This window comes from Aethalodelphis obliquidens, unplaced genomic scaffold (genome assembly GCF_003676395.1).
Source record: "Aethalodelphis obliquidens isolate GAN/ISIS:26980383/991018 unplaced genomic scaffold, ASM367639v1 scaffold26, whole genome shotgun sequence".
Taxonomy (NCBI): Eukaryota; Metazoa; Chordata; class Mammalia; order Artiodactyla; family Delphinidae; genus Aethalodelphis; species Aethalodelphis obliquidens.
Window position 1 is genome coordinate 4094308 of NW_020837970.1, and position 26394 is coordinate 4120701.

Consider the following 26394-nt stretch of genomic DNA (forward strand, 5'->3'; position numbering starts at 1 on the left):
TTTATTCATTGTATATCTAGATATAAACTAAATGCATTAGTCACCTAAATTATGCAGGAAACAAAATTAGAAGTTACAAACGAAAGTTAGAGATACTGAATTTTACACTAAAAAATTGTCTTTTTTCTTTAAATGCATTCATCTCTTAACTCATGTAGAAAACAAAAAGTACAGCTACAAATCACTGTTACAAAATACTAGCTTTTATAATTTCCCATGCACTTACCTTTATTGAGATCTTTATTTTGCCACAGAGCTTTGAGTTGTCATGTACTGTCCTTTCATTTCACCGTGCAGGACTCCCTTGAGCACTTCTGGCAGGGCCGATCTAGTGGTCAAGAACTCTCTCAGTTTTGTTTACGTGAGAATGTCTTAATTTCTAACTTTTGAGTGACAGAATTGCTGGATAGAGGATTCTTGAGGTTTTCTTTTTAGCACTTTGAATATACTGACCCACTGCCTGTTGGCTTCCAAAGTTCCTGATGAGAAGTCTGTGGATAATTTTATTGAGAATCCCTTGTATGTGATGATTCAATTCTCTTTGCTGCTTTCAAGATTCTCCTTACCTTTTGGAAGTTTAATTATAACATGTCTTAGTGTGGGTCTCTTTGAGTTCATCTTACTTGGAATCCGTTGTGCTTTCTGAATGTTTACATTCATGTATTTCATCAAATTTTGGAAGTCTGCAGTCATTACTTCTTCAAATATTCTCTCTTTTCCTTCTGGGACTCTCATGATGCAAATGTTGGACTACTTAACGGTGTCCTAAAGCTCCCTTAGGTTCTGTTCACTTTTCTTCAATCTGTTTTCTTTCTGTGCCTCAAACTCAATAATTTCTATTGTCTTATCTTCAAGTTGGCCAATTCTTTCTTCTGTCTGCTCAAATCTGCCTTTGAATCCCTCTAGTGAATTTTTCATCTTCAGTTATTGCACTTTTCATCTCCAGAATTTCTTTTTGGTTTCTTTTAGGTTTTCTATCCCTTTATTTATATTTCCACTTTGTTCACATACTGTTTTCTTGACTTTCTCCACACATTCCTTTTGTTCTCTGGGCATCTTTAAGACAGTTGTTTTAAATTCTTTGTCTAGTATATCTGCCATTATGTCTTTTTCAGGAAAAGTTTCTGTTGATATTTTTTTGTTTTGAATGGGCCATACTTGCCTGTTTCTTTGTATACCTTGTGATTTTTTGTTGAACACTGGACAGTTGAGTCTAATAATGTAGTAACTCTGGGAATCAGATTATTCCCCTTGCCCAGCATTTGCCTGTTTTATTTTAATTTTAATTTTTATTGTTGTAGGCTGTCTCTGTTCCCAAATCACCCTGAGGTGTAAACTTAAGGTCTTCGTATGTCTTTTCTGAGCCTTTCCCTGGGCATCTGCAATCTCTTTCTAATTTTACCCACATACACAGTTGTTTTTGAATGTCCTAGTCTTTAACATCTGACTCCTGAAAGGGGGAAAAGTGAAAAATGAAGGGAGAAAAAGGGCTGTCCACTTAAATTCCTTGGAAGTCACTTCAGCTGGAGGGGAAGGGGCTTGCAACAATGGGGGAGAGGTGCAACAATAATGTGCCCACTTCTTTGTCTGCAACTCCTTGATAAGAAGCAGCAATCAGATTCCCAGTATCTGGAGGACAAGGTCTTTTTTGCCCACTCTGGCTCCCATAAGTTGTGTGCAAGCTGCTCCAGGAACATGTGCACGGCTGCCTGCCATATGGCTGCTACAGTGCTAAGGGCTTAAATTGATGGAAATTAACTGCAATTCACTCTCCAAGTCTTCGCCTGGAAGTTGCAAGCCTTCAACAGACTTTAGAGCTTCAAAATAGTTATATCAGATAGATTCAATCTGTGCAATTGCTGTCTAGGTGGGGAGCCAGATTCCTGGTACTTCCTACAGTGCCATCTTCCCACAACTCTGCTCTCTATATATTTTTTAAAGTTTTTTCCCCCAGAACATTAAAGTACTTTTAAAATATTGAAAAGTAGATATATTAAACTCACAATAGTAGTTGAAGTTTAAACATTTTATGCCTACCAAAACCAGAATTTATTATCATTTTACTTTTCTGGCTTTAGTGGAAGCAAGCACATCAATAACATTTTCAAAGTCTAATTCTTTTCTTATCTTGTTTCAAATAAGTAAACTGCCATACTTGGCAATTTCTCTTGACCAAGTGACAATTCTAAATAATTTAAAATTAACTTCAGCTTACTGAAATGTCTTTTGCAGGATGCTACTGTGGCTGGTATTGTTTTAAAATTTTCAACACCACTTTGTTAATCAGTTTTAGAAGACCCAAATATAAGGCTTACATTATATCACAATTTATTAATATTGTATATTGCTTTAAACAATTCCACATGTAATTTCTATAGCATTTAAATTGTCAAAATATTTAAGAACTGGGTCAGTAGCTGCTTTTTGTAAATCAGATGTAATCTATAGAAAATAACTTTTCTCCAGTTTAAAAGTTCAAAATCTGAAGAGATTTCATTTAATTTTTCATATACCTGTTTCAAATATGAAGTTAGGTCATTTATAACCTAATGTCTACTTGATCAGCACTTTTCCCATAATTATCAATACTCTCACTTAGTGATTCATGCATTTCCAATTTCTTTTTCACTTATTTTCAAATTCAGGAAGAATATTCACATCTCTTGCTCAAGATTTACATTCACTGAACACACTTTCAAAATTACTTTCATTTGTGGTAAGGAAAGGAATAGGATTTTTATTAAGCACAGAACTTTATATATGGTCATGCTTTCTAACTGTAAAGCTTTATTAAACTTTTGCCACTTTGTTCAAAATACCATCCCATATAGATAATGTGTAAAAATCTGTAATATTCTTGTAACAAGATGCTTTTGATCTCAATATAATGTATTCTGACATTTGATATATCTTTTCATATCTGATACACATCTCTAATTTGTGTGCAAAGTATCAAGTATCTTGATTGCATTTAATCTTGATGCCCATCAGGTATCTGTGATTTTAATGTTGTTTTCAGAATTGACAAGAATATTCCATCTGCTCACTGTATTACCCCAGTCCTAAAATATGTATCCTTTGTACAATACTAAAAAAAAGATGATCATATTTGAATTCACAAATGCAGCATTCTTTGTATTAAATTATGATTATGAGCTGGGCAAGGCATAAATTTGGCATAATTATTTTGGGGGAGAAATACTGGCTTATACACACTTGTATACATGTGCCTTATCTATTCCATTATCATATCCTGCCCAGGACAATTTTCTTACATAAGCATCAACTCTTGCTAACTTACTGATAATGTGATAAGCTAGACCATATCTAGTTTTTTTTTTTTAAATAACAGCTTTAATGAGATATAATTAATCCAGTTTTTCATTTTGTTGCAATTAAGTCAAAACTTTCTTCTCTTGCAATGACATCATTCTTAATGTAAATATACCTAGTAATCATAAACATTAATTCATGATGTACTATATCTGGTTTATAATCAAAAAGTAAGAAAAATTATTTTGCTTCTTTTATTCTTCTTAGTATTTCAGATTTAACACGATTTCCTAATAACATTATATATTTCTTTGAATTTTACTACACAAATGAAACATATATTTATAATCATTAGCTGTATGATTTTAATGTCCTTAGTTCGACTGAATTTAGAACATTCCAGCATCTGAGCTTCCAATAATTTCTTGTGCTTGGAGAAATAAATTATTTTTGCATGAAACATACAATATGTAAAGTCACTCACACATATTTTATCACATTCTGTAAAACATCATCTATTAAACTATCAGTCTAAATATACATTAAAAAACACTTCCATTTAAAAAAATCATCATGATGAAATATGATTTTTTCATTATCACAAATTCTGTTTAAATTTTTCCAATCTTTGAAACCACTTTTTGAGTTGCAAATATTTGATTCTGTTGTAATTTTTGCTAAAAAGAATGCACAGGAAACACAAACTAAAGACAAAGATTCTTTGGAATAAATGAGCCAGTCACAATGAATTAACTCACCACTAGACAATTTTTTAAAAGACCCATCTTTTGAAAATCTTTGCCCACCATGTGAAACACATACTCTACAATCTGCATCTTGTTCTTGGATGGTCCCCTGCTCTATTAAAATCATTTTACTTTATTAGAAACAGGTGACCATGATGAAGAATTAAACATTTAATTCAAATAGCATCTTCTATTTTCTTGCACATGCTTATATTCACTAGCTTCTGAAATTTCTAACATGCCATTATCTTATCTTTTTTGCACAATTCAAAGAAAATTCTTTATTTAACTCTATATTTCATAGTAATTCTATTCTAATAGTGTCAGTGTTAGAGATTTCATTTTAAGTAGCTGGAATATTTTTTTCTACCAAACCTGTTACTGTGCCCTATAACTTTGATCAATTTCTTGATGCATGCATTTTTCTTCTTTTTCTAAACAATGGACCACTTGAGTTTTTAAATGCCATATTTATTTTTAAGAATTTTAGTATAAATTTTAAATATATTTATTTTTAATTAATACATTCAGTTAAATATAATAATTAATTTATATGAATTAGTTCATATAAATTATAATATTTAACAGGTCTCCATAAACATTTATATGAAAAATACAAAAATCAATAATTACAAACAACAGAAAACTACATACCAGGTTTCCAGACCAATGGGGTGAAAAAAAAGTAGTGAAAAATATTTTTTATATAAACAAGTGAGTAACAGTAAATTATCACTGTTTTAAGTGAAGAAAGTATAAAGTTTCCTGGTAAGAAAATACTTTTTCAGAAAATTTTCACATTTCATCAAATTTATTTATGAAAGGTCAAATATATTAATAAATAAAATTTGTATTACTTACCTTAGTACCCTTAATAATATTGTTAAAAAAATCATATAAACATGTATTTTTAATTTAAAAAAAGTTTACCTTTTACTTAGCAGTACCATGTAAAGCTACAAACAATGAAAACAACTTGTCACCTTCCCTCATGACTGAACAAGGACCATCAAAAAAGCAGAAGTGAGATCTTGTTGTTCTTGTGTCCCCCATGTGCATTGACTCTCAGGGTCATAAAAGTGCAAGGCTGGATGCTGCCTTTAATTACAATTTTGAAATTATGTTCATTATGTATTACTCTTCATTAATTTTTATTCTTAAACATATTAAAACAAAATATTTATCTGATTATTGAATTTTTTGTAGCTCCCTTGAATTTTTTGCCAGAGGTGAGGTCTCACTTGCCTCATTCTAATTCTGGCCCCGGCTGGGATGCTGGGGTTGGGGGGATAAAGGAAAGTAGGGATGGTGGTCTAGAGAAGCAAATTCTTAATTACTGTAACAGTAAGTCCTAGTTGAAAAAAAGACAAACAAAAATATGGTTACATTATTTAGAAATATGGAGATAAATATTTCATCAAATAGCTAAAAGAGTTGAAAATAGCTACCTCTGAAGAGTTGGATGGAAAAGGGTGAGAGAGATGAGTTACTATTTTTATGATAAACTAGCCACACAAATTTTTAACTTTTAATTCGATAAGAATAAAAAGTAATTTTACAAAGTCTGAAACTCTCAAGTGTCTGAAAAAGTTACAAAGCAAAAAGCAATAAAAACAGAACAAAAAAGAAAAACAAAAACCTTAGAAATTCTTTATGGATAGCCCCAAGTAGTCTTACAGAAATAGGCTATAGGGTTAATTTGCCATTTCATTAGTGAAATCACAGGGGACCTCTATTTTGTATATTATGTGTATGTTTGAATTGAGAAAAGAATATTTTTAAAAAGAGAGAGAAAAAACACCATAAAGTCACCCTGAGAGGACTCTTGTGTGTACCTACCATACCTGATATGCTTGGAATATGGTAGTTATCTTACTGGATTACAATTCTTTCATGTCTAATTTTCCTACTAGATTTTGAACACCTTGGGGATAGGCAAATAATTTTATTAATCTTTGTTCCCAATATAAAAATTCCTGGAACATGCTATCAAGTGTTTCCTAATAGCCTTGAAGGAAGCAACAAAAGAGAAAGGCATCTGTACCCACCTTCTCTCTCTTACCTCTCTACTTAGTTATAATGAAACTACACTAACCATCAGACTAGAGGAGAAGAGTTATGGTATATATATATATATATAGTTAGGATATAAAAGCAGTAAAATGTTGCAGTGTATAGAATATACATGGTAGCAGAACAGAGATTGTTTTAGAAACTCACCATATAATATGAATTCCAAATACAATCTAGCATATGAAAGGAATTAATTTTGAAAGAGGAAATGTAAAACTATACAAATGAAAAAGTGACAACAGGAAAATATTATTGGGGTACAACACTGATTCCACTACAAGCCATCTGATCAAAATCTTGAAGAATAATTCAAGCTATCCACCATCTCACATGTGTACTTAAACACCTGGGTCTATTCGAGGGACTATCCACACCACATATATTTGAAAGAAGTACCAGACCAAAACTGTTCTATGTGGTCTTCCATTCAATATGGCTTCCTTTAACTCTGCTTATGGCCTACTAAATTTTTAGCGTAAGCTTTTTTTCTTTTAACAAAAAATAAACTTAAGAAAGTTGGTTTATGTAAGAAAAGGTTGGTTTTACTTGACACAGATGCAACAGGGCAATCAAAGGAAAGTAAGAGTTTGATGATTTATTCAAGTATGAATGCATCAGGAAAGAATCAGTGGATGATATTATGAAATGATGAATTCATAAGTTTTCTTCATGTCCATGCTTTTATGTATTTGGAAAGAAGAGAGGCAAACCCTGTTGTCCCCAGGGCCAACTGGGTGATGGAAGAAAACGTTTCTATTCTCAAGACCCAGAGACACAGAGACAGCTTGAGAGCCTGAGAACAACAGAGAACATCACAGCAATCCCCAGCACCCACCACTGGGCTACAAACATCAAATAACAAGCAACAGCAGTACTGCTGGAAGAAAGGTAAGAGTGTAGAGAGAGAGAGACAACCTCTGTGGCTCAGTCTCACAAGGAAAGGCTAAAACTGAGTGTGGAGCAATGATACTGAGAAAAAACCCTCCAGTAATATAACTTCCACCCTAAGCGCAAGGAAATACTACAAGAATTGAACTTGGCAGTATATGGAGGGTAACCATAGTGATAAAAATAACAAAACCCTGGCCTTCCCTGGTGGCGCAGTGGTTGAGACTCCGCCTGCCGATGCAGGGGACACGGATTCGTGCCCCGGTCCGGGAAGATTCCACATGCCGCGGAGCGGCTGGGCCCATGAGCCATGGCCGCTGAGCCTGCGCGTCTGGAGCATGTGCTCCGCAACAGGAGAGGCCACAACAGTGAGAGGCCCCCGTAACACACACACAAAAAAAACAACAACCCAAGTCAACTCACTACTAGGTAGACCAAATCCCACACTAATGGCCCAACATGAGAAAAATCATGCTCATTTTCAGATATAAATACTATTTATCTCAGTCGTACACATTATGTCTTGCTTTCAACCAAACATACACAGAAAAAGCAAAGGAAAAAAACCAAAAGTACACTGTCAGAAGATAAAGCAATTAGCAGAACCAGACTTAGACACAACCCAGCTGTTGGAACTATCAGACAGAAAAATTTAAATTACTATAATTAATATGTTAAATGCTTTGGTAGAAAAAGGAGGACAACATGCATGACCAGATAGGAATTTTATCAAAGATGAGAAACTGTAAGAATCAATGCAAATGCTAGGAAAAAAACCCCAAACAAACCACAATCACAGAAATGAAAAATGTTTTTGATGGGTTCAACAGTAGACCTTACACAGCTGAAAAATGAATCTGTAAATAGGTCAATAGATAAAAATTACCCAAACTGAAACACTAAGAAAAAAAAGTGTGGTGGGAGGAGGGGAGGAGGGGATGGGGAGACTAGAACAGGGCATCTAAGAACAGGGATTAATATCAAATGGTATAACATATGTGAAATTGAAACTCCAGAAGTAGAAGATACAGGACAAGTCAGAGAATACTGATCAGGACAAATGCCAAAAATAAACACATAAACATATAAATAAACAACTGAGCAAACCAGACTTAGACACATCATGTTCAAACTGATAAGAACTAAAGATAAAGACAAAATCTTGAGGGCAGCCAAAGAAAATTGACACATAACATACATATAAAGAAACAAAGATAAAAATTACAGTAAGACATCACATCAGAAAATATGCATGCCAAGAGACAATAAAATGATTTCTTTAAATGCTGAAAGAAAACAGTTAACCCAGAATTCTATACTCACCAAAAACTTACTTTCAAAAATGAAAAATAAAGATTTTTTTTGAAGGAAAAAAGCATGGAAGAAGTAATCACCAGTAGATATGCAGTATGACATATTTCAAAGGAAGTTGTTTAGGCAAAAGGAATGTGATATTAGAAAGAAACCAAGAGCTACATAAAGAAATGAACACTAGAAATGGAAAAAAATGAAGGTGAATACAAAATTTTTTAAGTATTTAATTGCTCTAAAAGACGATTTAAAGTAAAAATGGTAACACTGTATTCTGTCTTTATAACCTACTTAAAAGTAAAATATATGACAACATTAGAAACAAAAAGAACACACAAACTATTGATATTGGAAATAAAAGAGAGGATTATCACTGCAGACCCCACAGGCATTAAAAGATAAGGGAATACAACAAACAACTGTTTACATATAAATTCAACATTATAGATAAAATGTACCGATTCCTCAAAAACCACAAACACCAAAACTCACTCAAGAATAAACAGATAACCAAGAAATCCTATATCTAGTAAAGACATTTATTTGTAGTTAAAAACATGTCAAACAAATGAAAACTTTCCGTGGGATAAAAGAAAGCCACTTGGGAGAAGGCTGATACTGTCTAGGTTTCACTTATTCACTCTACAAAATAGAAATGCTGAACCTGCCTCACTTCATTATACTCAGAAAGAGACAAGTAACGTTAAGCAATATTTCAAAAACTGACACCAAGAAAACACGTATATAAGCAAAATTATTTCTATACTCATACATTAGACTGCCCAGTACGTAACATTTATATGATAACCCTGAGTGTTATATTCAGACTGCCTGTTTAAGATAGCTAAAATGTATTTAATATATATTCAAAATATTTCTATTTTAAAAATTATTTAAATCTTTTTGAGTCTTCTAAAAAGATTAATTTTCCAATGTGTCAAATGTTTGATATTTTAATAATTTCATAATTTTTAAGTCATAAATTTATCTCCATTAATTATTAGTTGAACTAAATAACAGGCAAGTGAAATATAATAATGCCTTTGTCAAAATAAAACACTTTACAATTTTACTGAGGGTTAAATATTTTTATATATAATGAAAACAAAAAATCTCAAGTTTTTTCTTTCTGATAACATACCAATAATTGTTAGTGATGTACACACATTGAGTTGAAGTGTTTTAAAAATCACATGCACAATACTTTCAAATGTGTAAATCTTTAAGAGATATCAAATATAACATAATTTACCTCAGACACAGGTTCTTGTTCCTTAGTGGGAGCTTCATTTTTTAATCTTGAAAACAAAATAAGTATTGAGTATTTAATTTTTATTTTACAATAAAAAATATGAAACAGTTGTTTTTTGCATGCTTAAAATAATTTAAATTAATGCACATTTATACTATAATAGTAAATGATCTCTGTAAATATTTTAAGGGAAAAATAAAATGCATGAGAATAAACAGTAGATTCAATATATGCTCTAAATAAATGAATACAGACATGTATTTCCTCTTCTCTAAAAACAAGAGCACTTAACAAATGTTCTCTATGTTAAGTACAATTTTTAAAAAAGACATAACACATTAGTATAACTGTTTCAAAAAAAGAATTACCCTTTAAAAAAATGAAAGCAGGTTATATGCTTAATATATATAATATGCACCAGTATTTACTACTATAGGACTCAAAAAGTGTGAGAAAATAAATATTTTACCTATTGTAAAGTTCAAATGGTAATGTCATTTCAATATATATTACAATTAACTTACTTTAGAGGTGGTAAAATTACAGAAATAATTTAGAATTTTGAAGAATGTATTCTCTTAAAAACCTTCATAAGCATAGCTCAAATATTAACTATAAATTTTTAAACTCTGATTTCTAAAAAATATGAATTATAACTTATGACAACATTAACAAAGGCACATGTCATCTATAAAATCTTTTAAAATATAGGGTTGGCCAAAAGGTTCGTCTTTTTCCTTAAGATGGCTCTATTAGCACTTAGTTGTCTTTAACGTCATTCAAAACAATTTTGTTAGATTGTATGTGACAGCTACCATATCAGTGTGCATTTAAAAAAGGACTTATCAAAATTGGTGAATTTTTGTGTAGCCATTTTAATATTGAAGATGGAAGAAAAAAAGCAACATTTTCAGCTTATTATGCTTTATTATTTCAAGAAAGGTAAAAACACAACTGAAACGCAAAAAAGAGATTTGTGCAGTGTATGGAGAAGGTGCTGTGACTGATTAAACATGTCAAAGTGGTTTGCCAAGTTTCATGATGGAGATTTCTCGCTGGATGATGCTCCATGGTCGGGTAGACCAGTTGAAGTTGATAGCGATCAAATCAAGACATTAATTGAGAACAATCAACGTTTTACCACGTGGGAAATAGCCGACATACTCAAAATACCAAATCAAGCGCTGAAAATAATTTGTACCAGCTTGGTCATGTTCATCACTTTGATGTTTGCATTCTACATAAGCGAAAAAAACCTTGACCGTATTTCCGCGTGCAGTTTGCTACTTAAATGTAAGGAAAACGTTCCGTTTTTAAAACCAATTGTGATAGGCAATGAAAAGTGGATACTGTACAATAACGTGGAACAGAAGAGATCGTGGGGCAAGCGAAATAAACCACCACCAACCACACTAAAGGCCGGTCTTCATTCAAGGAAGGTGACGTTGATATGGTGGGATTGGAAGGGAGTCCTCTGTCATGAGCTCCTTCCGGAAAAACAAACGATTAATTCCAACAAGTACTGCTCCCAATTAGACCAAACTGAAAGCAGCACTCGACGAAAAGCGTCCAGAATTCGTCAACAGGAAACGCATAATCTTCCATCAGGATAACTCAAGACTGCATATTTCTTTGATGACCAGGCAAAAACTGTTACAGCTTGGCTGGGAAGTTCTGATTCATCCACCGTATTCACCAGACATTGCACCTTCGGATTTCCATTTATTTAGGTCTTTAACAAAATTCTCTTAATTGAAAAATTTCCATTCCCTGGAAGACGGTAAAAGGCACCTGGAACGGTTCTTTGCTCAAAAAGAAAGTTTTGGGAAGATGGAATTAGGAAGTTGCCTGGAAAATGGCCTTAGATAGTGGAACAAAAGGGTGAGTACGTTGTTCAATAAAGTTCTTGGTGAAAATAAAAAATGTGTCTTTTATTTTTGCTTTAAAACCGAAGGCACTTTTTGGCCAACCCAATATGTCAATTTAACATAAAAACTACCTGTGCCAAAGGATCTTTCTTTTAAACTGCTGACGACTAAATATTATTTGGTGATATTATACATTAAACAATTTTAATCTGCATAAGTAGAGTGACTCCCTGATCAGAAATGCCCTTAATAGTTAAGTGATTCATAACTTAATGAAGGCTTAATATCTATACTTAAGGATTAATATATTTAACATAAGCAACAACTGTACTAACTTAAATTTCATGGACAAAAATGAAGACATCTAGTAGGATAGAAATGTCAACCATCCTAAAAGCTAATCTCATGGTTACTCAATGAAATACTGAGTTGGCAAACACCCCTCTTTATCCATTCTCTGAGGGCATATTTAAAAAATTAGGTCTATAAATGTTATCTTCCTAGATATTAATAATAACTGTAAAATTACTTATGTCCATTTTAGTTATTACATGAAATTGTAAACAATTTAAAATAGAACATGTCCTTTTTTGTAGAAGTACTATATTGGTAGTGTTTACAATAACTTTCAACTAATTTTGCTAAATAAATCTAAATTAATAAAACTTGCACAAAAAATTGACAAAATGCACAAATTATCATTTTTTGGGTTAAAGATTTTGTAAATCTCTCAGGTATTTAATTGTGAACAATATTCATAAAGATGAAATAATATCAAGTGTACAGTACAACTTCACTGCTTTAATAATTTATATGGGAAAATAATTGTTTTAAGAAGAACATGTATAAAGTTGTAAGAAAACATGAAAAATTTCTGTTTCTCGTTGGAAGAAACAAAAAGTAGATATTGATTTTTATTTCTAAGCATTTAATAATTTTAAACGCAGTCTGAAAAACTGTAAAACATATTGGTTACAAACTAGTTTTAAAATATTTTATAAAAGAATTTTCCTTCTCCGCTTACTGTCGAAAATGTTATCAAAGGTCGATCTTAAATTCTTACAAAAGAAACATTACCATGCTAATCATTTTCACATATAGCTATTCTAATTAATTGATTTTATGCAGCAATTAAAATGAAAGCTATTAAGCATGTGTTACTATTATTGCTGGCATTTCAATTGGGGAAACTGAATTTTCTTAATATCTCTGCAAGGGAGGTTGGTGACAGGTTTTTATTACCCTTCATTTTACTAAGAAACTGGTAGATGAGAACAAAATAAATTATTGAAATAACTACCGAGAAGAGGCTTATGTGCCCTATTTTGTTGCGTCTTTAACCATACTGGTATTCTGTTTAAGGGACAGAATTGTAATAACTAGTGAAAATATTTAGAAAAATAAATCTAAAAAAAATTAGAAAAGCACACTACATAAAATTTCATTGAGTTATAAATTCATCATTAAAATGTACACTATGTTTTTGCAACTACAAAAGCATACTTTGACATTAACAAATTTTAATACAACTACTAATATATCATTAACACTTTTGAAAAGAAAAACAAGTTCTTACCTTTAATCTTATTCACTAAAGATGCCTGCTGAAATAGTCATCATTTGAGATACTCAATTACTTGGTAGAAGACAGTGAAATTTGCTAAGCTCAAAGTTCTGAGCTAATGACCTGCCATTAGATAATTAGACTTTTCACCTGTGAATTCTTGCAATATTTTTTAATAGAAAAATTTTGTATAGCATTTAAAACAAACACTATTTAAGATTTCAATTTAAACAGAAGGATTGACGGTTATGGATTTCAACAACAACCATTAGAGATCAAGACTGCAAATAATTAAATTTTCTTCTGTATGTAAACCTGCTTTCCCTCTAAAGTTCAAAATAAAATAAATGTCCCTACTTGCATTTTTCTGCAGATCACATGACCAATCCAAAGCTACATGTAAAATGAGCATTTTGGTTAAATTACATCATTGCATTCTTTTGAGGTTTCATTCATACTACAAATAAGTGGGGTAGAGGGAAAATGTTCACATTCATTTCAATCAGACCACATTCTTTCCTTCTAATAACATTTAAAAGCCAAAAATTTCAATGCTGATTTTCAAAATGTAATCTTTGCGAATACTTATAAGCAAACTAAAAAGCTGAAAAAAGGTTTACAACAAGTCAGTAGTAAAGTCAACCAGTTCTCAAGACCTTCCAGTTACCCACTCCAGATTAAATTTAGGATAGTAATCATTATACTAATAAATAAGAGTAAAACATCTCGTGCACCATTTCTGACCATTTGTTCTGAGAGGTGTTAACAGACGTGTGGAAAGGATTGATTCACCTAAACATTTACCAGTTTGCACGTACATTAGGTACTGTGCTAAAAGTTGCAGACCAAAGACACAGTCCCTCCTGTGAAGGAGTTTACTGTCAAGGAAATGTATTGAAGCAAATGTTTACAGAATTGTGAAGTGCTAAAAAAGAGACATGTATATTGTGGCTATACAAAGGACTGAGCCACTATGAGGGGGAAAGGTGCAAGGAGGCAGTGAAGATACTACAGTGAACAAGGTTTTGCAGCAAGAGCAGGAGTTAGCAAAGCAGGGAAAGGAGAGACAAGGTGGAGGAAAAGCAAAGAAATATAAAACACAGCAATGATATGATACTGAGTGGTCTCACATGACTAGCAGGTAGGGAACAAGGGAGAGTACTCGAAGATGCAACTGAAGAGATAGCAAGGGCTACTTTAGGAAAGATCTTGATTGTCACGCTAAAGCGTTTGTGCTAAGAACTTTATTCTAAGGTTAATAAGAAAGTATGATAAGATTTGTGTGTCAGAAAGAAAAAAGGCAGTATCAGAAGAGGATAAGCTCCATACAAGGAGTCCAGATAAGAGACAGTTAATGACTGATAAAAGAACAACAAAGTGTTTTTTTTTCTTTTATCAGAATTATGGGTCCTAGTATTCGACTCAGAAAAAAAAAATGGTTAGATGCATAAAGTGTCAATGAAAAGGCCGCAGAAATTGGGAAGTCATATGGCATCTCAACTACAAAGAGTTCAAAGTTACTTGCAGTCCTAATGCTTGCTTATGCAGCTGTGATCCCTAGGCAGTACAGGAAGTTTCTGCTCAAAAATAGCGGGAAAAACTTTTGATCACTATTTTTCTTACTTCTAAGTCCCAGAAATTTCTATGTCATTGTATTCACATAATTTTTCTATCATGAAATATTGATTTAACATATTAATAATAAATTTTTGTTATTAAAAAAAAAGAGAGAGTTAATGACTGTCCCAGGTAAAGCAGTAGGAGTATCAAAGAGGAGGAAGGTTTTAGGAGGTTGATAAAGTAAAACCAACAGAATATAGGTACCAATTGGATAAAGGTAAATGAGGAGAGCAAACATGATCCCCTACATGTCCTCCATTCATATAAAAATACTTACCGCTCAGACCTAGTCTTATATAGCTCATCCTTTGGCACAATTCCAACAATCACTTCTAAACCAATAACCTGCAAATCATCAACCAGAACATAACCCCTACATTTTACTATTTTTCAATCAATCAATTCAAAAATATCATAGTATATTTGACTTAGACTTGAGTCCTAAGAGAGTATATTATCCAATTGCCCCTATCTTGTAAATGAGAAAAATCTACAGCCTAAAAATGCTAAAGTAATAAATCCATTAAGCAACAGAACTGGTTCTACTTCAGATTTCCACTGCATTTCCTCACAGCCAAATCCCCTGTTATAAATCAGGCTCCCTTAAATTCATGCCAGGAAAAGTGGAAAAACTTAACTGATCTCTCTGCCTCTTGATGTTTTCCACTCTAAAACATGCTATCATTGCCAAATTAATCTTACTAATAGACCAAGTTATGTCATTTTTGCTGAAGTGTTCTACTGCTCATATATCATAGAAATACTACTCTAAGATTGGGAGGCTAGATTCTGGTCCCAATGCTACCACTGTATCAGTTGTTGCCTTTTCTCCTGGGGAAACAAAGCGTCTTCACATTGAAGCTCAGGCCCATCCAGCTACTCATACTTTATATAGTAAAATAGGAAAGTACATTTGGAACCACAAGCACAACCAGGGAAGCAATATAGTACTTCTTAGTTTAGTCTCTGAAAACAGACTACCATAATTTAAATTGAGGGTCTTAACAGCTATGTGACCTTGGGCAAATGACTTATCTGTACCTCAGTTGTCTCATCCCTAAAACTGGGACAAGAACAGTGCATATTGCATTAGTTTGTGAGAATTAAATGAGTGGATAAATGTAAAACATTTAGTGTATGTACTCAATAATTGTTAGCTCTTATTACTGCCATGGGTTAGAATCAGGAATCTAATCTTACTGTCTAGAATTTACTTAAGTGTGCCACACAGGCTCTTAAAGCTTTTTACCTCAATATCTTTAATGTTTTGAGATTTTTCTGCCATACCTCCCCCATTCTCAAACAAAATACATTAGGTATTAGTTTTGATTGCTGGGCAATTTACCCTAGTATGAAATAATCTACCCACTTCTGAAGATGTGGGTATACTTTGGTCATCAGGGAAGATAAGAGTAAAAAATCATTCTAAATGGACAGAGGAAAGAACTAGGTAAAGACAAAGAGAAACAAAATATTTATGTGTAAAAACATGAAGCAAAAAATAAGACCATAAGTAGAGGCAGAAGATTCTAATGCCAGACTCGGGCTATAATTTTGGTATTTTGTTTTTTTATTTTGTTGGCAATATTGAATTAAGCCCTGAATACTTAATTTATAATGTATTCACAAACTACCCTCAGAATCGGGAGACTGAAAAAATGGTAGTAACCTCAGAAACACTGGCAGAAGTTGGTACCATTTGCCCTAAATGAAGGACTATACCAAAGTTTCATTTATCTTTCCCTTTCAATGGGTTTCCCATTACTTCCTGCTTACCAGCTATCAAAGGCAGAAGTCCAAAATGCCAGAAACCACTGTATTTTGATGCACAGTTCCTACTTGCTAACTTACAATTACATACCAGGGGCAAATGTATTGCATCCACTTTGAAAAGGAAAAACTATTTTACAGTTACTAAAGATTTGGTTTGAGGCAGTAATGAGACAGTAATGTCCGTGGTAGGATAAGAGAGTCTAAGGACATGATCCCCCATTACCTCCAATCCCAGTTACATTTCAAAAGGTTAGAGAAAGAAACAAACCCAAAATAAATTCTGTGTATCTCATAGATGAGATCAGTTTTTTTTTTCTGCTAAACCAAATATATGAAATGAAGACACTCTGACAATTTTGAACATTTAAGACTCTAATAACTTGGATTATGACCAGAGTCAATAATTCCTCCAAATAAGTTCAGAACTTCACAGGAAAATAATGGAGTGATTCTTTACATATTCTTCAATGGAAATAGAGTTAGTAGAAGTAAACATTTTTAACAGAAATATTATTTTCAAATATAAAACATTTTTTAAAGGTTGCCATTCTGCTCTCAAAAGAGCTTACTTTCTGCTTGCATTTATGAAAGCTAATTAATGACTTATTGGTTTAGTTTAGAGTGGTGTAATAAAGTGGTATTTCTCTTTGGACCAAGTCCAGATTCTGTTCTGGTGTAGCATTTCACAAAAATCACATAATCTAATATATACATGGTATTAGGGGTTTAACTAATTATGAAATCAGTTTACTGTGTGGCCCTGTGAAGATGTAGATTCAGTGTCTCCATTTCTGACTGCCTATTCTGTAATTACCCTGGTGGCATGAACTATGTCTCATTCATGTTTCCATTTCCAGCACTTGACAAAGAGTCTTGCATACAGAAGGCAGGGAATCAATGTTTGTTGTCAATGAATATGTGGAAGGGTTATCTATATTATACTATGAAAGAGCCATGTAGTTAGCACTGGTGCTAAGTATAAAGTTCAGTAGCCAGAAATACAACAGAGGAATTCACAGCTTCAAGGAGAGTCAGTTTTACATTTTCATTTTTTTCCTAGTACTCCTTAAATTAGGGGAATTTAATAAAATATAAAAGACATTTTTATCTATATAACATGTTTTACATCTCTTTTAAATCTTCAAAACAATCATGTAAAGATTATTTACAGATGAATAAACTGAAGTAACTTGAACATAAAGTGAGAGAGCTGGGTTTTGAACTCTGATATTTTGACTCCAGTCAGTGCCCTTACATTATACTTTGCTTAGAACAAAATTGGAAGTCATTGAGAGAACTAAATCAACTTTTAAAATCACTTCAAACTGTGGCTTTTAGAACATTTGATTCAGTCAATAAATAGACATCTTTCAATAAGTAGACAGGTTTTCCAAGCTTGAGTTATTATAGATTTACTATGGATTCTTATGCTCTTAAGACTGCTAGAGAGAAATACCTATTCTCAACTTTTTGTCAAGAGAACAAACCTTACAAAATTTAAAACTTTACTTCCATTCTATTTAATAATTAATCTATCCAGGTAGATATACAGAAGAAAATGGAAAAAGGGGGAAAAAAGGGAGAAACATGATAGAAAAGAGCAATTCCATGATGAGTTACAATCTAATATCTGAGAAAAGCAGATTAAAAAAAATCATCTCAAAGGTCTACAAAAGAAAACAGCCACTTTACTAGCACAATTACACATTTTTCATAAGTTTAGTAGTATTAGATAAGTAGCCGATTGGAAATGAATGCCTGGCAATAATTAATAAAAGGTTTTCTTTAAAAAAGAAATTCTGTAAGCTAAAAAAAAGTTTTCCTCCTAAGCAGAGAGGATTATGTACCAGTTTTCAACAAGGGTATTTGTTGTTTCACAGTTTTTAGATAGGAAAAGTCAGAACTACAATCAAATTCTGACATTTGAGAATTATATGAGGTGCAATTGAACACTGTAATAAAATGCCCTCCATCCAGCAGTTTGGAGGAATATACTCCAAGAACTATGAGCCAAAATTACAAATAACTGCAGTACAGTTAGTACAGTTAGTGGATTGCCACTAAAACTCTCAATGATGAGAAGATTCCACTGATATGTAGTTCCCAGGGTCTCCTGTAAGTAGCAGCAGTAATAACAGTACTAACAGCAGTAACAGCTGGAGCAGCAGCAGGAACAGCAGTAATTAGTAGCAATATTAGCAGCAGCAGCAGCAGCTAGAGCAACAATGGCACCAACAACATTCATTTATTGAATGATTATTTTTTGTCAGGCCAGTGCCAAATAATTTTAATTAATTATTTAAATAATTTGAATTATTTAAATTAATAATTTAACATCCACAGATTATCTCTATTTCTTATAGCCACCCTGCAAAAAATTATTACATACCTTTCACTAATGAGGAAGATAAGGTGAAGTAGTTTTCACAAGGCTACAGAGCTGGTTAGATATACAACCAGGATTTAAACCTGGACTGCCTTATTTTAAAGCTGTACTCCTTTCCCAACGCTACACTTCACAGAAGTAAGGATAAAGATACTTTTCAGTGTGGAGGATTAAAAACAGTAGATTCCTACATTTCAGTAAATGATATAGAAAAAGAGATCACAGTAGCTTCTCCACGTTTGTAGAGGAACGTATGGTCTTCCAGGTGGGCAAATACCAGTGACTAGAGTGAGGCCGTAGAAGGATCTCAAAATCAGAGATGTGGGCTGAAAGATGAGATGAACCACAGTGTGGTCAGTATAAGGCAGTATAATTTAGAGGAAAAAATGATTTATACTATTTTTAAAGACAGAAATTACTAAAATGAACCTAGGATTCATAACTATTCCCTAAAACTACAAGTTTATTGAGCTTCAGACACCAAAAATCTAATTTTATGACTAATACGTGCTTCAAACAATTAGCTCTTAAGAAAGATTTACTGGGTTAGGAAAAGAAAGTTAACATAAATGATTTGTGAAAATGGTATGAGATGGTTAGAATGAAAAGCAGGCTGAAGATTAGGATAATTCTATCTGAATAAAATGCACACAGAAGTAAAATTATGAAAAGTAATGAGTAACAATGATAACTTTACAGTTACACAGTGCTTCCTATGTGACAATCACTTTCTAAGTACTATATACGTATACTAACTCATTTAATTCCCTCTACACTTTATGAACAGGTACTGTTGTTTACATGCATTTTACATATGAGGAATGAGGCAGAAGTCTGTAACCTACCCAAAGTCACACATGTTCTAGTAAACAGCAGGGTAGGAACTCCAAACTAGGCAATCAACTGCAGAGCCTACGTTCTTTAACCACTACACCACACTGTACCTTTAAGGGTCTGAGAGGGTTTAAAATGAAGCTGGCTTTCAAATCACCTAATCTTAGTATCAAAGTTCTCCTGAAGCTGTTTAAGTAGGAAGTAAAACTTTACTATATAAGAAATTCCTTAACAGATAATAAAAGGCTGAAAATAGTCTCAAGAAAAATAGGTAAGTGGGTAGATTGATAAGCTAAGCATAAGGAGTTAGAGAAGCTAGAAACAGATAATGAGAGATTCTTAAGCTTCTTAGTGTGAAATCATGTAAAGTAACCATACTCTCCAACAAAAATATCTCTTGCTGCTATAATCAGAGGCAGAATAAACTAGTAACTGGTCTGTCCCTGTTATGCACTTATTAGATTTTACAAACATAATAATGAGGACATCATTTTTCTGATATAATTTCTAAAAATATAAAAATGTACATTGCTAGTCTCTAGTTACAAACACTATCTTACAAATGATTCAGAAACATAAATGAAATGTATAGGAATCCATCTTAGGCAAAACTACACAACTACTTTTTATTTCCCAGTTCATAAAATTTGAAGGATTACTCCAGATCAGTATTCTACACACTATTCCATGGAGATTAAGAAGTGAATAAGTATTCAAAGAAAAAAATTCTAAGGTCAAATAAATATTCTCTTAGACATTCACAAGTCACATACAGCATGAAAAAGCCCATATCAAAGAATCCATTTAACTTTAACTTGCATTGCCTAAATTTATTTGACCACGGAAACTTTTCCCCCCAACTTATAAATTATGGACATTAGTTGTACAGTACAGAACCTGGGAAAAAATGACCTACTTACCTTCTTTAATAGAAGTATAAGAGAACTACTTTTACAAAAGCCTATGAAAGAGTTAAATGTGCTGAGAAATAATGTGAACATTTAATTTTCTCAAGGTCAAAGAGTCCCTGTTTCTGCTACTGGGAATAGGATACGTGGCATTCTAAATTTATCTTGTCATAAGAACAAATTATGACAATGTAAGTATAACCAATATTGAATAATAGAATCTCAGAAGTCTAGAACAAGTCAGCACTCACATTTTACAAATAGGGTAACTGAGGCTCCAAGAACACTGCCACTCCCCTGGTTTTCTTTCTATACCATCGGCCACTCCTCAGTTTCCTTTGCCAATTCCTTCTCATCTCCCTGACCTTTTATTGTCAGATTCCCCAGAGCTCAGCCTGTGGACCCTGTCCTTTCTCTCTCTCTACTGTATCCTTTGGTGATCTCATATAGTCCCATGAGTTTTTTTCACTGAATTTTAAATTTTGGTATAATTGTATATTCACATGCAGTTATAAGAAATAACACAGAGAGATTCCATATTCCCTTTGTCCAGTTTCACCAATGATAACATCTTATAATATAAAATAACAGTAAAAAATTATAGCACAAAAGCATAAGCAGGATGTTGACAGTGATACATATACCAACCTTACTCAGTTTTCCCCAGTTTTACTTGTATTTATTCCCATGACATTAAATGATATTTACAGCTTAGAACACCCCCCTAAATTCATACAGGTGAATGCTTATGACATCTCAACTTGCATATCTAACAGATATCACAAACTAAAATATGTCCCAAATCACAGTCATCATCTTCCCTCTCAAATCTATTACTTCTAGTCTTCCCTATCTCAGTTAATATCAATGCCATCTTTGTGGTTGCTCACACTAATAACTGGAATCATCCTCAAAACTTTCTTTCTTCTACACTTCACATATAAACCATCAACGAATTCAAAACAGGTCCCAAATCAAAACTCTTTATCACCTAAACTGCTAGCAGCCTAGCCTAAATCCCCACCATCTCATACCTAGATTATTACAATAACCTCCTAATTAATCCCCCTGATTTTGTCCTTGGTCTTCTACAGCTTATTCCGAAGACAGCAGCTATGGTAATACAGACACACTTCTATATTTAAAGGTTTTCGTTGATTGTGGGTTTTATTGAGGTATAAAACACTCCTCTATTCAAAATGCTCTAATAGCTACTTATCTCATAGTAAAAGGCGAATTCCTTACAATGGTCCATAACGTCCTATACACATGGCCCACATTACCTTGCAAGCCCCAACTCCTACTATTCTCCCTCTTAATCACTTATTTGCAGCCAGACCAGTCTCCATGCAGTTCTTCTTTCAGGTCTTTACTCAAATGTCATTTCTCTGTGAGACCTTCCCTGACTACCAAATTTTAAATGGCAGCCTCCAAACTCCCACCCAGTACTTCTTATTCCCCTTCCCTATGTTTTCTCCATAGTATTGACGACTATCTAACATACTATATACTTTATTTACTTTATATTGTCTGTCCTTCACCACTAAAATGGTCGTTCTGTGAGGGCAGAGATTTCAGTCCATTTTTCTAGCACTTAGAAGGGTGCCAGGCACAAAGCAGATGTTCAAGAAATATTTGCTGAATAAACAAATGAAGCCCAAAGAGGTGAGGAGTTATGCCAAAATATCATAAAAATGGCAAGAATCCAAGTCTCTGTAGTTTAGCAGTCATTTTTTTCTCAAAAGAGCGATGGACTTAAACTGAACCAATCTCATTTTTTTTTCAGTGGTAACCAAAAGCACACATGCATGAAATGGCAATTTCTGATCAGGTGAATAAACTATTTAGAATAACCTGATGGCAAGGAGGGATTAGACTCAAGCTAAAACTCATTAGCACAAAATTAAAATATGACCAACTGCCTATAATCAACAAGTTTTGTACTAGCTGCCTTAGGTGTTTTATTTAAATTATTTTTTTAAAAAGGAAGTTATAGGTGATAGAACTTTAGGAGTTTAAACTTTAAGAAAATGAACTTGATAATACTATAAAACAGAGTCCTATGGAAGAACACAAAGCAGTACTCCTACATTGCTATATCAAGAATACAATTTCTCATATTTTTAAACTATAGCCAAGGTAGAGCAAATATCTATAAATGAAAAAGGAACTTATGTTAAAAATGTAAAGAAGTTGTTTCTGGACAAAATTTTTAAATTAAAAAAAAAACTGGGTAGAAAGAGGGTGAATGACAAAACTTCCTAGAGACAGATAAGGAAATAAAGACTAGCATAACACCAAATTCACCTACTGAGAGACAAGCCACTTCCAGAGCTTTTGAAAAATTATTCATTTACCGTAGAAATTAGTTTGGAAATTTAAAACTAATGGGTTCAAATTTTTTGATTATTAATTGCAAGAAGCACATTACATAATAAGTAGTCATCTATACTGGCTTTAAATCTGTTTCAAAGTAAAACTGAGCAAGTTCTGACTTCAGAGTAAAAAAACATGACTGAGTCATATTTCCAGAGCCTGCCTAACCCTTACGGCAACTAAGATCACAAAAGGTATTTTACATGTCATTAAAATTCAATAAGTTGGTAGAGTATAAACAGTGACCTTTCAATTGTGCCAGAGGAAAAAAAGCAAGACGCACTAAGTAGATACAGCTCTCAGTGTGCAGGCCAAATAATAGGGCTTCCATGAAACAATAAAGGCAATGCTCCTATTTATATGATTAAATCTACAGCTTTCATATGAAATTCTTTATTAGTAAATAATTCCTGAGGCACTTAAACAACAGAATTTTTATTAAAACAAAATAATAGCATCAAAACTGTTTATTAGAGCTATAGTCAATGTAACTAAAATAAACAAATGTCAACTTTAAAAAATATATATATGTGGAAATATGTTTTATATATGATAGAAACAAGTGCATTATTGGCCCTTATATTTTTTTAATGTTACCACTACCCAAAGGAACTATTAATAGCTAAGTAGGTATTATGTATTAGATGTACAAATATGCAACTTTAAAACTTGTTTTACTGTATAAAAAAATAAAACTAAATTTTTAAAAAACCTTGTTTTAAGGTCTCCAAGAATAGGTTTTGTCAATTCTTTACACCTTAGAACTCACAATTATTAAGATAATATTAATAATAATAATCCCGAAATAAGAATGGATATAATCATGTCTAACGGTCTGAACAACAGCCAAATTAAAAAGCTATAAATAAGCAGCTATAGGAAATCTGTAGAGAATTCTAGGGAATATCTTGGAGTTCTTAACAAAATAAAGCAAACACTAAACAACAGTTTTAAAGAAAAGAATATAAAAATAGACATCAATACATTTGGAGAACATAAAACCAAGCTATCAAAATTAAACTAAATTTTTTAAAAATAAAAAATCTGATAATTGATGCTGTTAAAAAACTATGAAGTTACTCCTGGGTAATACATTTTAAATAACAGTAAAAATAAGTGAAATTTTGGAACATAATTGTAGGGACCTGTTGTTCCAAGGATATGAAAAATAACCATTTCCTAATAACCGGAGCTTTTGTATTCCTTGGATGCATTCATGCTAGAGGAAGATTAAAGGGAAGCAGCCAAAATGACTAAACTTCAACTGGGACACTGAAGCACAGATTTGATTTTCTTGGCCAGAAGTGACCCACGAGCTTAAGATCAAAAGCCAAAGCCCCCAGTGGGAAGCTGTGCTCTATTTGGTGGGCCTTGATACCATCTCTGGCTATATCAACATCAGCCTCATGGAAGGCCAGCCATGAGAGAAGGGAGTCTCCCCAAGATCTGATTTCCTGAGACCACAACCTAGAGCAGGTCCCACAGTCAAATTAGTCACATTCCTTGGAAAGAGAGAACAGGCATCAGTTGTGTCCATCGAAGGGGGACACTGTCCAGGTGTACCCTGAACATTTTTTGAAATCTCTGGGCTGCTTCTCCATCTGAAAAATAAGAAAAATAGCACAATGACAGACAACGAATGAGGAAAAAGACAATCATCTGGCCTAAAAAACTTAAGACTTATAAGAAATTAAGAAAGCAGACAAAACAGACAAAAAGACAAACAGCCATATCATTTGGAACATATTATTCTGAAGTCCAGTACAGCAGAGAAAAACACAAATTATTTTAAGCAAAGTAAGAAATGACCACAGCAACAAAAGTTATTTTTGGAGAGAGCCAACTGGAGAAAAAAAAACGTATGTTAAGATATGTCAACCTGACACAAAGATAAGGTGGAATAAGAATCTAGTCCCATTTGAAGCTGAAAAGAGCTGAATAATGAGAGCTAGTGTCATGAACTTGGCTGCTTAACTGCCTTTGTGTAAGAAAACATCTCAGAACTTTGAACTTAGGAAATTCCAACTTGTCTTGCACCAGGTCACGAGCTCCATAGAGCAGGAACCTATTTCAACAAGCAGCTTTAAAAAAAAAAACAAAAAAAAAACACAAAATACTTTAATATTTTTCATTTCTGTTAATGATACATTTAAAAATGCAATAGTGCTAAAATCCATCAAAGTAAAATGCACTGAATAAAAATTACACTTACTCAGAAAGATGTTCAGAAGTTGGGATACAAACAGAAACTGAAATTAGAAGAAAAGTATTATATTTAAAACAGCATATGAAATAATGATGAGTGAGAAAAACGATTTAGTAAAGAGCACATACTGTGGCTGACCAATAATACCGGAATAAATATCAAAAATCCAAAGTAAAACAATTTTATATACGTACCTTTCTCTATTACAACTTGACAAGCATGAGTTTCATGTTGACTTAAGTGTGTAGCCATATTATCTAAGCCAGAAACATCAGTTAGGAAATCACAATTAAGGCACACTAGAGTAATGCCCCTATAAAAAACAAAGCAAATAGTATAAAAGAAAATGTTTTTATCTTTTATGAAAATCCACACACCAGTTCAATGAATACTTTTCCGTGATTTGCTTTTTGTGTCATAACTGTCATTCCAATTTTTGTTACATAAACTTGATATAACTGAAATGATTCTCTAGAAAATGTCATAGTCATATTCAAATTATACTACCATTTATTTACAGAAAGTATTTTTGCTTTATAAACTTTTCTCTCTCATACCAGTTACTGAAAACTAAGAGTCAAGAGACCTACAGTCCAGTCTTGGCTCCACTAACAACATGGGTCACTTTGACAAGTCACAGTCTATTTGTGCCTATGCCCATCTGCAAAACAAGAGTTCAGTATATATAAATGCACAATATATACATTAGTCAGTGTATATTTACTAAGGCTGTCGTTACACATACTGTACTACTAGTGTACTGTATTGTGAATACAATGACGACCAAAAAATACAGTCTGTGCTCTAATGGAACATTTATCTAGTGTTTTCTAGGTGAGGAAAAAATTAGAAATGTGAACGCTTTAAAAATAGATCATTGTCGTAGCTGCTATCATTGTATACTATGTGTTAAAGATTTTCCTATATATTATTTAGTTTATTCTCACCACAAGCATCCAAGGTTGGTATTATTCTCATATAACACTGAATTAACTGAAGTAGCTAATTCACTATTGAAGTCCAAAGTCTGAGTTCCTCAGCATCCCAGTACTCTGAACTGGCCCATTTGCCTGGACCTAAACTACTTGTTCCCTTAACAAAACTTCACTGAGTACTGTAGTTCTTAAATATGTAATGATTACAAATTTTCAAAAAGGTTAGAAAGCAATTCCCATAGTCATCAATACATTTTTTTTGAATTCACAAATAGTTTTTATGCTTATTGGATCAAACTGTGCAGCATTTGCTATTTGAAGTATTTAAACATAATTGGCGTATTATGGTATGTAAAATTGGTCTTAAGACTCTAATTTAAA

The 26394-nt window shown here is 32.8% G+C and overlaps 1 protein-coding gene across 15 annotated transcripts in view; it reads right to left on the minus strand.

Moving 5' to 3' along the window:
• The window catches only part of ZNF280D (zinc finger protein 280D), a 288761-nt gene that overhangs the window by 15026 nt on the left and 247341 nt on the right, over positions 1-26394 (minus strand). For 13 of the 15 annotated variants that reach the window (XR_003436343.1, XR_003436342.1, XM_027123109.1 and 10 more), the window contains 3 exons: positions 25273-25391; positions 25085-25121; positions 9544-9589 (listed from right to left, as the gene is read on the minus strand). Coding sequence is in view for 13 of the 15 variants with exons in the window: in XM_027123109.1 (XP_026978910.1) it covers positions 9544-9589; positions 25085-25121; positions 25273-25391 (202 nt within the window). In the remaining 2 variants the exon portion in view is untranslated. Of the gene's footprint in view, positions 1-9543; positions 9590-22884; positions 24474-25084; positions 25122-25272; positions 25392-26394 lie in introns of those variants that run through there. The other 2 variants (XM_027123113.1, XM_027123114.1) reach the window with 2 other exon arrangements.